The sequence below is a fragment of the Colossoma macropomum genome, unplaced genomic scaffold, assembly GCF_904425465.1.
Source record: "Colossoma macropomum unplaced genomic scaffold, Colossoma_macropomum, whole genome shotgun sequence".
NCBI lineage: Eukaryota > Metazoa > Chordata > Actinopteri > Characiformes > Serrasalmidae > Colossoma > Colossoma macropomum.
Window position 1 is genome coordinate 227,067 of NW_023495565.1, and position 10,680 is coordinate 237,746.

The 10,680-nt window shown below is 37.9% G+C and overlaps 1 protein-coding gene across 1 annotated transcript; it reads right to left on the reverse strand.

Annotated features, from left to right (window-relative positions):
• Positions 1 to 3,037: 3,037 nt before the first annotated feature.
• Positions 3,038 to 9,756, reverse strand: LOC118802417 (GPI-anchored protein 53-like). Its single transcript, XM_036562959.1, has 4 exons — positions 9,621 to 9,756; positions 8,563 to 8,626; positions 4,617 to 4,925; positions 3,038 to 3,694 (listed from the first exon to the last, which is right to left on the reverse strand). Exons 2-4 carry the CDS (start codon positions 8,603 to 8,605, stop codon positions 3,648 to 3,650), a joined length of 399 nt encoding a protein of 132 aa, XP_036418852.1. The 5' UTR covers positions 8,606 to 8,626; positions 9,621 to 9,756; the 3' UTR covers positions 3,038 to 3,647.
• Positions 9,757 to 10,680: the final 924 nt, after the last annotated feature.

Here is a 10,680-nt window from a genome sequence, read left to right on the forward strand (position 1 = left end):
AGTTACATATACTTTAAGGTCCCTTAATCCTAGAAAAGCTCATCTTCCTTCCTCTTTTAAAAAAAACTTGACATAGTATCGGTAAACATTGTTCAGAATGTCCTGTTCTCTCTCCAGTCTGCATATACAACATTTGAAACCAAACTGCAAGAGTGTCGTGTTGTGAATTAAAGAGAAATTCTACTGATTTTTCAATGTTTCTGCATAGTTTATTCATTATAATGTAAATAAAGTGAGCAGTTTGACGTGAAATTGACGCGCATTGTAGAGAAACCAGGTCGCAATCGTGGTGATAGGAACCTCTATAATACAAATATAGCCATTTTATTTACTATCCAAAACAACCAGTGAACCTATATATGTCCTCTGAGTTTTTCTATGTTGATAATGGTAAAATAGTGGTAAATCTGAAAAAAAAAAGGTTTTCTTTGTGGACTATTTTACTGTACAATGCCCTGCATGTACCTCATCACCATGTGTGTATTTAAAAAAAATACACTTTAGGCTAAAACTTTATCTCAGAACTATCATAAAACAATGTTTCGGGCATTAGGCAGTGTCTCCGTAACCATTTTGTGTAGTAACTTCCTGTGGCGGTTACAGTCTGGTACCTATCACCACTGTGGTAAACACTTGCTTTCAGGTCACTCGCCTCACCTCTGGTCACAGCCAGCTTCAGAAGTGTGTGAGTGTGCTCAGTGACTGTGCAGATTAGGTTTCCAGACTAAGACAGGTGATCTGTGTGTAAGGAGAAGAAGATGAGTGATGAGGCCTCCACTAGAGCTAGAAACCGAAGCCTCTGCTGTCTGTCTCCTGTTCTCCTCACCTGCAGATTGGCTTCTACTGCACCACTGCCACCTTCTCCACACAAACAACGGCTGTTATACAGCAATATATAGCTAAGACTAGTTGTTCTTGCTGGTATTAAAGATATAACCTCAATCTCATGCTTTAAAATGGAATTTCACCCATGTTTACCAAAATTTAACCAAAAGTCATTCACAGTGGTTTGATGTGGAATGCTTCATTCTAGAGAAACAGAGTCAGAATTGTTTATGATGCTAGTGAAAGACATCTGAGTTTGGTGCCTCTAAAAGCTACCTCACAAAAATCTATTTTATCAAAGGGTTATAAATACACCGTATGATGTCTGAGACGTTCATTTGTAATAGATTTGATGTAAAGTTTTGACCTACAACATAGGAGAGGCACACACAAGGTGGCATATAGGGCAAAATAGAGCCCATATATATGTATATAACATTAAGATACGCATATGTTCACCGGTGGTTTTGGATAGATAGGCTTTATTTGCATTGTAAACATTGTGACTTCTGCTTGTGATCAGCACCAGTGTAAAGAAATCTGAGTTGGATTTCTCTCGACAGTGCACCATTTCACATCAAACCACTCCAAATGACTTTGTTTGCATCTTAAAGACTAAATGATGTAGAACTTTTGTGGAAAAAGGAGGTAGAAGTTACATTAAAATTACATTACAGTGTTTACTTGTAGACTAATGCAATTTAGATGTTCTGTTTAAAGGAATATTTTGGTCTAAAGTTACATTTATTTAATTTCCCCATATTCCAAATGGAATCAATCAGCAAAGACAAAGTGATTGGTGTCTGAAGTTTTCTCATTCAGATTTGCCCCGGAGCTATGAGGCTAATGTAGCTAACAAGTTATATGCAACCAATTAGCATCAAACTGCCTGCTCAAATCATCACGTAATTCCCTCAAACCATGTGGAGTTGTATAGACTGTTACGTGGTTGCTAAAAGTGTGTGACACCGTTATTAATTAAAATGGACAGAAGTCGTATAGCTCAAAGCTAAAAAGCAAACATCTCTTAGCAGCTGACCATATTCGGGTTACATAGGACATTGTGTCAATGTTTTCACCAAACTAATCACTTCAGTGTGGAAACATGAATCAAATCACTCCTTCTTCCTGTTCTTCTGGCCCTCTCAGTTTGAGAGGAACCAAATTTATTATTTAATTGCACTCTGTTTAGAGAGCTGCTCTACGAGACTAAATATTTCATGCATGGTTCATTTTAGAGAGAGAGAGAGAGAGAGAGAGAGAGAGAGAGAGAGAGAGCAAGAAAAAAAGAGTGAAAGAGAGATGCGGAGAGAAAATAAAAAGGAGAGAGAGGGAGAGGAAGAGAGAAGAGATAAAGAATAAGGGACACAAAGCAAAGAGTGAGAAATGAAAGAGAACTGAGGGAAAAACTGATAGGAGAGAAAGACAGGAAGGAGAGAAAGAAACTGAGAGGAGGGAGAGAGATATTGAGAGGGAAGAAGAGAGAAAGAGAGAGAAAGGCTGAGAGATGAGACAAAGGGAGATATAGACTGAGAGAGAAGAGAGAGAGAAAGAGAAAGAAAGAGGGAGAGAGACTGAGAGAGGAGAGAGAAAGAAAAAGAAAGAAATGAGAGAAAGAGAAAAATAGACTGAGAGAGAAGAAAGAGAGAAAGAGAGAAAGAAAGAGACAGGGAGAGACAGAGAGGAGAGAGAGAGAAAGATAAAGAAAGGGAAAGGGGGAGAGAGAGAGAGGGAGAAAGAGAAAAAGAAAGAGGGAGAGAGACAGAGGAGAGAGGGAGAAAGACAGACTGAGAGATGAGAGAGAGAGACGGAGGGGCTAAGAGGGAGAGAGAAAGAGAGGCTGAGAGATGAGAGAGAGGTGGGGGAGCTGACAGAGGAGAAAGATAGAGAGAGACTGAGAGAGAGAGAGAGAGGAGAGTGAGAGAGAGAGCTGCTTTACCATCTGCTCTTATCCTGTCCCACATTTATATGTTGTTAAATTTGTTCTTATGTAATGCTAAACTCACATTATTGCTAATGTGCACACACGCAGTCATATCTCTACTGCTGTCATGATCTCTCTCGTTCCCATTAGCTACATACACAAAACCGCTGCTGATAGACATATCATAAACCCCCGGCTGTCCTGCTGGTCTCATATTGATCATATCAAAGTCCAGCAGAAAGAGAGCACGCGATTCAAATTAATGTGGATAGAAACGGACAACAGATATACAACATATCTTTTTAATATAAAAAAGTGCAATACAGTAAATAAAGGGATTATTAAAAACATTGACATATGGTCTTTGATACATGGATGTCTCATTTTTCCAGAATACGAAATACATCAAGTTTGCTGACATCTGCTATCTAATCTCATAACAGTTCTGACACAATCTGATTGGTCGAAAAGTGTTGTTGTATATGATAACAGCTTGTTTTAGTTACCATACCTCTATCATTGCACTCACCACTTATTGCTAAGCAACAGCACTGGCTGCTTTACTCTAAACTGCCGGAACAACTTTTTCTGGCGGAAGAAATTGCATACATTACCACCATATATTTGAAACAACGTTTAGGATATTATTTCTTTATTACTTTTGTTAAAAACTTTTGTTAAAATAATTAGTGTTGTTCAATGGTTAAAATTTGCGGGAAAAAATCTACCTCCATAAAATTCTAAAATGCCTCCATAATTTGTATTAAAATTGATAGTAAAGTGTGTGTTTGGTGTACTGGGCTGTGTACTTTTTTCCACTTGCTCCATCACTCTTCTGTGGCACAGTGACTGCTCTTCCAGTCTTAAGGCTGAAGAATATGAGGGGGAAGCTGTGAGGCTAGCCCAGTTTTCCACTGAACTTTAAACCAGCAAATATCCCTCCACCTAGAGAGAGAGAGAGAGAGAGAGAGAGAGAAAACAGTGATACAGAAGAACAGACTTTCACTGATCAAATATGATGTATAGTCACTAGTTTGATGATTGTAGGTGATTGGAACCTCTGCTTCTTCCCTGTAAAGATGGTCATTTGAATGGAGTTTGAATGTGTTTGCTTACTGGAAAGGTGTAATAAACTGTGCATTAGTTTTTGTTTGTCATTTAGGGTTCAACAAAGTCATCCAAGCCACCACGCTCTCAGGATATTGCACTTTATTGGTGTCATAAAACTCTGGTGTACGGGCTGCCAAACGCAACACGTCTGTGTTTCATCCTACACAGTAAAATCCCCAGGCCTAAATGACCACTAACAATGCTGAATTAAAGCATTACTCCAGCGAGGTTCAACCTAATCTCTATCTGTCACATCTGTAGCACAGGGTCCATTACCATGGACAGTAAATTCCTTGTACTTAGGAAAGAACATTAAACCTATTGACTCAAAACACAGTAATAATATAAGCCAATGGGCAGCTCCTTCAGCACCCACTAGCTTATAAGTTTGTTTCAGACCAACAGGTTTTCTTAATAAGGGGAAACACTTAAACATGTTAACTGACCATGTGATACAGATGAATCAGATTGAGATGTGGTTGAAAAATGCTTGATGCAACCATATTGTTGAATTAACACAGTGTTCATCTGGATAACTTAAAAAAATCTATAAAATAATTCCCATTGTAATTTTGAACCACTTCTATTGGTTGCCAGTGTGTATAAAAAATAAAATGATTAAAAATAATAATAATAATAATAAATTATGATTCACTTTTTCTCATTAATATGACATCTGTGTTCCAGACATGTTGAACAGTAGTGTAAGTATGCAGACCCTGTTAGTACCCTGTGCATGTGAGATTTGATGCCTCACCTAGTGCAGCAACCCCAGCGATGGTCCCCACCGCCACTCCTGCAGCCTCAGCTGGGGTTAGACCATTACCTGCTTCCTCTGACCCCCCGTCAGGGTTGGTGGAGTTGCTCTGGGCTGCCTCTGTGCTGATGTCTATAGAAGTGGAGGTGACTGAATCTGTTCCAGCGGTCGCAGTTTCAGCTGTTCCAGCAGTAGCAGTAGCTGTAGCAGCGGAAGAAGTGGGATCAGTCATTGAAGCTAGGCTGCTGGCTACTGTAACTGCTGAGATGGATGACGCCACAGTGGTTTCTTCTGTTCCATGGAAAATTGCTGAAAGTAACAGTATAAAAATGAACTGACTGAAGTACTTCTACCAGAGTTTCTGCATAATTCAACTGTTGAGATGTTAACAAAATCATGTGTGGTTTGATGTAAGAATGGTTCATTGTTACTAGAGTGGTGGTGATAGGCAACCAGAGATTGTGATGTCCATAATGCACATGTGGCCATTTCATTTACTATCCAAAATGGCCAGTGAACCCACACATGTCCTGAGTTTATATGTGGTAAGTCTGAAAAATTAGGTTTTCTTTGGGCGCTATTTTGCCTTTCTATCCTGCATGTCTTATAAAAATCTGTTTTAGGCCAAAAGCTTTTTGTAAAGCAATATTCATAACCCTTTTTTGCAGTAAATGCTTTGGATTTGTGGTTTTATCACCACTGCTGTGAACAACTCTGTTGGTGCGCTTCTTTAGAACAGCAGAAATCACCTCAAATCACTCTAAATGTCTTTTTTTTTTAACATCATAATGATTGAATTACACAGAAAGTGTGAAAAATATCTGAAATTTGACCTTTAACTCAACAATACATGGGATAACTAATTTGTAAAATTTCCCACAGCCTGGATGCAGATATCAGTGCCATGTGACAGCTATAACAACATGACCAAAGGCTGTGTCTGTTTGCAGGTTATGCTATTCCAAGTGGTGGATTCTGACAGGACTAGAGAGCTCCAGATGACAGAATGCAATTCACTCCACAATTATTACAGTCAGACTATAAGAACTACAGACATTGCAGATTCATACAGGATTAAAACTTTTCTTGATAGCTAAAAGATTGATCAAAACTGGGATCAAGTTAATTTTCAGTTACTTTGGCGAAAAAATCAGAAGCGTCCTTTAGTTAATGTATTAACACTTTCTCATTGCTTTCAGTCATTTTTTACATACAGTTATATGCAACAGTTTGAACAATCCCAGTTAAAAGTATGTTTTATTGTTTTTTTCAAGTGAAAATAAGCTCCTCTACAAGGAACAAGCTTAAATGTGGCATTTTCTGCAACTTTTGGCACAAAATTCCTACTCATTTATTATATTTTCCCTCATTATGTTACATTTTTAAGGTTACTTTAGGGACCATTTAGCCTTACTACACTCAGCATGTACCTCTCCACAATAAATGATATAAAACAATACATTTTAGACAAAAAACCCATCTCAAAACTATCAGAAAACAAAGTCTTAGACATCAGTCAATGTATCTGTTCCCATTACATGTAATAATTTTCCTCTAAAAGACAGATTTGATTATGCAGAAAAATCTGTGAAATTCCCCCTCCAAATCAACAGCAAGGCAGCTGAACCGGTCACTAACATGGTCTAGTATTATAGATAAGTTGCATTACATCATTGTTTTGCATTTTCCTTTATACACTGTGGCAAGATGCTTTTTCTTCATAACAGAAATTCAAATGGAATAAGTAAACTGTAATTAATACTAGTTAAAAAAAAAGAAATTTGACATGAAAAAATCAAATCCTAGCAAAAAGTCAAAAATCTCACTAGTAAGAATTCATAGCTGTTCCTAATTCATTTTCATGGAAAGATGCTAATATGTCAGATTAGAAAGTATTTGCATCTACATGTAAAATGGTAAAAGGGCAACTGAGAAAGTATGAAGACTAGTGAGTAGGCGTGGCTATTCGAGCAGAGCTGGATATTTGCTCGATACTACATTATATCAACTAGCAAATCCTAACAGCTTGTAGAATTGTGTTTTCTGTAAAAGGAAAATACACCAAAAAGGCAAAGACATCACATTTAACAGTTTCTCAGATGGTAAATTCATGAACAAGTATCATATATGTGAACTAAAGAAAATGAGGTTTTGTTTGCCATATGCTCTTTGCTGACTGCGCTCTAAAAAGGGGATTCCACCAATTTTTGATTAAATATTCTGATGGTGATGGTGATAGTAGCCAGACATCCAAAGAGTTTAATGCCTCTAAAACCTCCCTCAAAGAAAGTTATTAGATGAAATGGTGACGTATATGCTGCCTGATGCCTGAAGGATTGTTTTAGGATAGTTTTGAGACAAAGTTTTGGCCTAAACTGTGTGCTTGTAGTTGGGGGATCCTTATATTCCACTGTGTGCTGAACACTTAGGCCTTACTTTGGTGTTATGGATTATAAATTAACAATTTAGAATGTTACCAAATACTACAAACATAACATAATTGGATAACTTGTATCATACATTTATATGCTACTCAGTAGGCAAACACTTGTAAGTCACTTGTAGGTTTAGTGACTGTTTTAGATAAACAAAAAGTAAATAAAATGGTTATATTTGTGTTGTAGATATTGCAACCCCTGGTTTCTATCACCACTGTAAAGAAATTAGAGTCACTAAGTTTCTTTTCAATGCAGCATTACACATCAAACAAACACTGCTTATTTGTTTACATCTTAATGATTGCTTAATGCAGAAATGTAAAAATTTAGTGAAATTACCCTTTAAGGCTACACGTAAACATTTATTCAAAGTGTAACAGCATTTGCACTGACTTTAATGAATAAATCAGTTTTATTGATTAATCAGCTGAACTAGGTAATTGCAGACATACACTGACCAGCCACTTCATTAAGTACAACTCCATTGTATCTACACTCATTGTCCATGTTTTCAGCTCCATTTACCATATAGGAGCACTTTGTAGTTCTACAATTACAGACTGTAGTCCATCTGTTTCTCTGCATACTTTTTTAGCTCCTCTTCACCTTGTTCTTCAATGGTCAGGACCCTAAACAAAGAGCAAATATTATTTGGGTGGTGAGTCATTCTCAGCACTGCAATGACACTGATGTGGTGGTGGTGTGTTAGTGTGTGTTGCGCTGGTACAAGTGGATCAGGCAATGCAGTGCTGCTGGAGTTTTTAAAACACCTCAGTGTCACTGCTCGACTGAAAATAGTCCACCAACCAAAAATATCCAACTAACAGCGACCTATGAAGGACTACAGGATGACCAACACAAACTGTGCCACAACAGATGAGCTATCATCTCTGACTTTACCTCTACAAGGTGGACCAACAAGGTAGGAGTGTTTAATAGAATAGACAGTGAGTGGACACTCCAGTGTTTGATCCACTTGTACCAGTGCAACACACACTAACACGCCAACACAACATCAGTGTCACTGCAGTGCTGAGAATGATCCACCACCTATATACTACCTGTTCTTTGATCATCTGTGGGGGGAACTGACCTTTGAAGAGCAGAGAAAAAGGGTGGACTACAATCTGTAATTGTAGAACTACAAAGTACTCATATATGGTAAGTGGAGCTGATAAAATGAACAATGAGTGTAGATACAAGCAGGTGAATTTAATGAAGTGGCCAGTCAGTGTATATCAAACTTGTCAAAGGAGTAATGTTGATTCCGGGGCCAGATTATACCTATAATATATAAGGTTATAAAGTAAAATGAAAAAACAAGAGACTTGATCTTAGATTTATGTTCTTACTCTGAGATGCTTGATAACTGTTGAGCCATAAATACAACATATGCCACTATAATAACTAGTTGCTGTTACCCAATAACAGTGTCTCAACGAACATGGATAAACAAACTGGCTAAACCACCTAAATTTGATGGATGCAGGTGAGTATGTGTTTCAAACCTGTTCCAAGTAGAATTGAAAAGATGTACAGATTTCCAGACATGGCTCCGAAATGAAGTGGGTCCTGGGATGAGCAGCCAAAAACATGGTAATAAGAATGCATAACAAATAAAATAGGAAATTTACTAGGGTTGAACAACTTTTATATCTAAAATACAATTCAAAAATTTCAATTTTCAAATCACAAGAGCTGCAATCCATTTATATTGCACATTACTCACAGTTGTCTTAATGTGTCTTTTTAGTGGAGTAATTAAACCTAATAAAGCAGAGCTTGTGAACTGGCAATCTAGCACACTACATTCAGCGTTCAGGCCTGTTGATGAATTCGTGTTCTTGAAAAAAGGCCTGGTGCTTAATTTATTGAAAATAATCAAATCTTTGGGTTTGGGTGGCCCTGGTCAAATTCCATGTTTTGTTCTAAGGAAAAATAAGTCACACATCCTCTACTCAGTTCTGCACATTTTAATACATAATAAATTCAACATATTTTGGAAAAATATATATTAAAATATTGGCCTTTGTAAAAGTTAAGGCACATTTTACATCTGATGTTTTATTTTTTCCCAATATGATAAACTCAGCTCAGAAATTGTACTACAATCAGCAGAAAAATGTCTGCTCACCACCATTGAAAGACACTCTGCTTTTGCACAAATCGTGGTGCTTTATTTTCCAGCTGTTGTGAGCCACAGACACACCTTACATAAGTAGAGTCTTTCTCTAACAGCTCACTCTCTAACCAGCTCACATCTCTCTCACTGTCTCTGCTGTAGAGGATGTGTACTTAGAAAGTCAACAAAACATGTCATTTGACCAAACCTTTGCAATAACTCAGCCCTAAAATGTATGCCTTAGTGTTCCTTCCTCGCATGACAATGATTTTTCCTGAGAAAGAGCATTTGGTTACTGCTCCCAAAAGGTTATGCTGACAACATACCCTCTTAAAGATAAAGGTTCATATACAGCATAAATGCAATTATCCAGTTTATATCAGCCTATATCATCTTCACATTTCTAAGCATGATCCCATAATATATTCAAAGTGACAAACTGACCTGTTAGAGTGGATGGATTTGTTTGACTCTCTCTATCCCACGGTTTGGTGGTTTGACCTCTTCTCTTGGGTTTTTATACCTCATCCCCACTTTAGAACATCCCATGCTTGGCCCCATCACCATGGAAAAGTGCTGCACGTCCTTCTGTAAATTAGCTTAGCGGGCATATCAGCAGACATAGGCATTTATGATGGAGGAGTCATAAAAAGTGCCTGTATCCGTGTTTGTTTCCAGGCAGTCTTCTTATCAGTGCAGAGCATATTAAGAGATCATTGTACTGATATTTGTTTATGAGTTTAGCAAAAAAGGGAAGTTCCTCGTATATATTTCCACTATATATTTCAAATGGATCCTGTGCAAGGCAGTAAGTATGAAGGTGCTAAAAGTTATGGAAAAGAACAAAAAAGTGTCACATGTACATTTTGCATGAACAGGATGAAGAAAAGAGCAGAGTTTTGCACATTTCATCGCTGCCAGAACAAAATCTTGTACCTCCATTTTTGTCGTTTTTCTTTCTACATCATTTAAAAACCTCAGCTCTCCTTAACAGTGTGTACAGACTGCCAGATAGTGAAGTGTGATTGATCACTCCACGGAACATGTTTCCACTGCTCCAGAGTACACCACTGCAGCTAATGCTTGGCATTGTGCTTAGTGATCTCAGGCTTACGTGCAGCTGCTCAACCATGGAAACCTATTTCTTGAAGCTCCTAATGCACAGTTCTTGTGCTGATGTTTCTTCCAGGGGCAGTTTAGAACTCTGCAGTGAGTGATGCAGCATTAGTATTATGAGCTACATGCTTGGAGTGGTGGCCCCAATCTATGTTTGCGTGGTCTACCACAAACTTTGTGGCTGAGCTGTTATGGCAGATCTAGCAGGATAAAGGTGGCATCCTATGACAGTGTCACTGGGATCTTTAGTACAACCCAATTCTGGCAGTGTTTATGGAGATTGCATGGCTTTGTGCTTGATTTACACCTGTCAGCAGTGGGTGTGACAAACACCTGAACTCAGTAATTAGGAGGTGTACCCTCATAATTTTGGCCATATAGTGTAGCA

Coding starts and splice junctions, on each gene's coding strand:
- LOC118802417 (XM_036562959.1), bottom strand. CDS start 8,605: ATGTCTGGAAATCTGTACATCTTTTCAATTCTACTTGGAACAG. Junction 4,926..8,562: donor TTCAATTCTACTTGGAACAG/GTTTGAAACACA, acceptor TGTTACTTTCAG/CAATTTTCCATGGAACAGAA. Junction 3,695..4,616: donor CGCTGGGGTTGCTGCACTAG/GTGAGGCATCAA, acceptor CTCTCTCTCTAG/GTGGAGGGATATTTGCTGGT.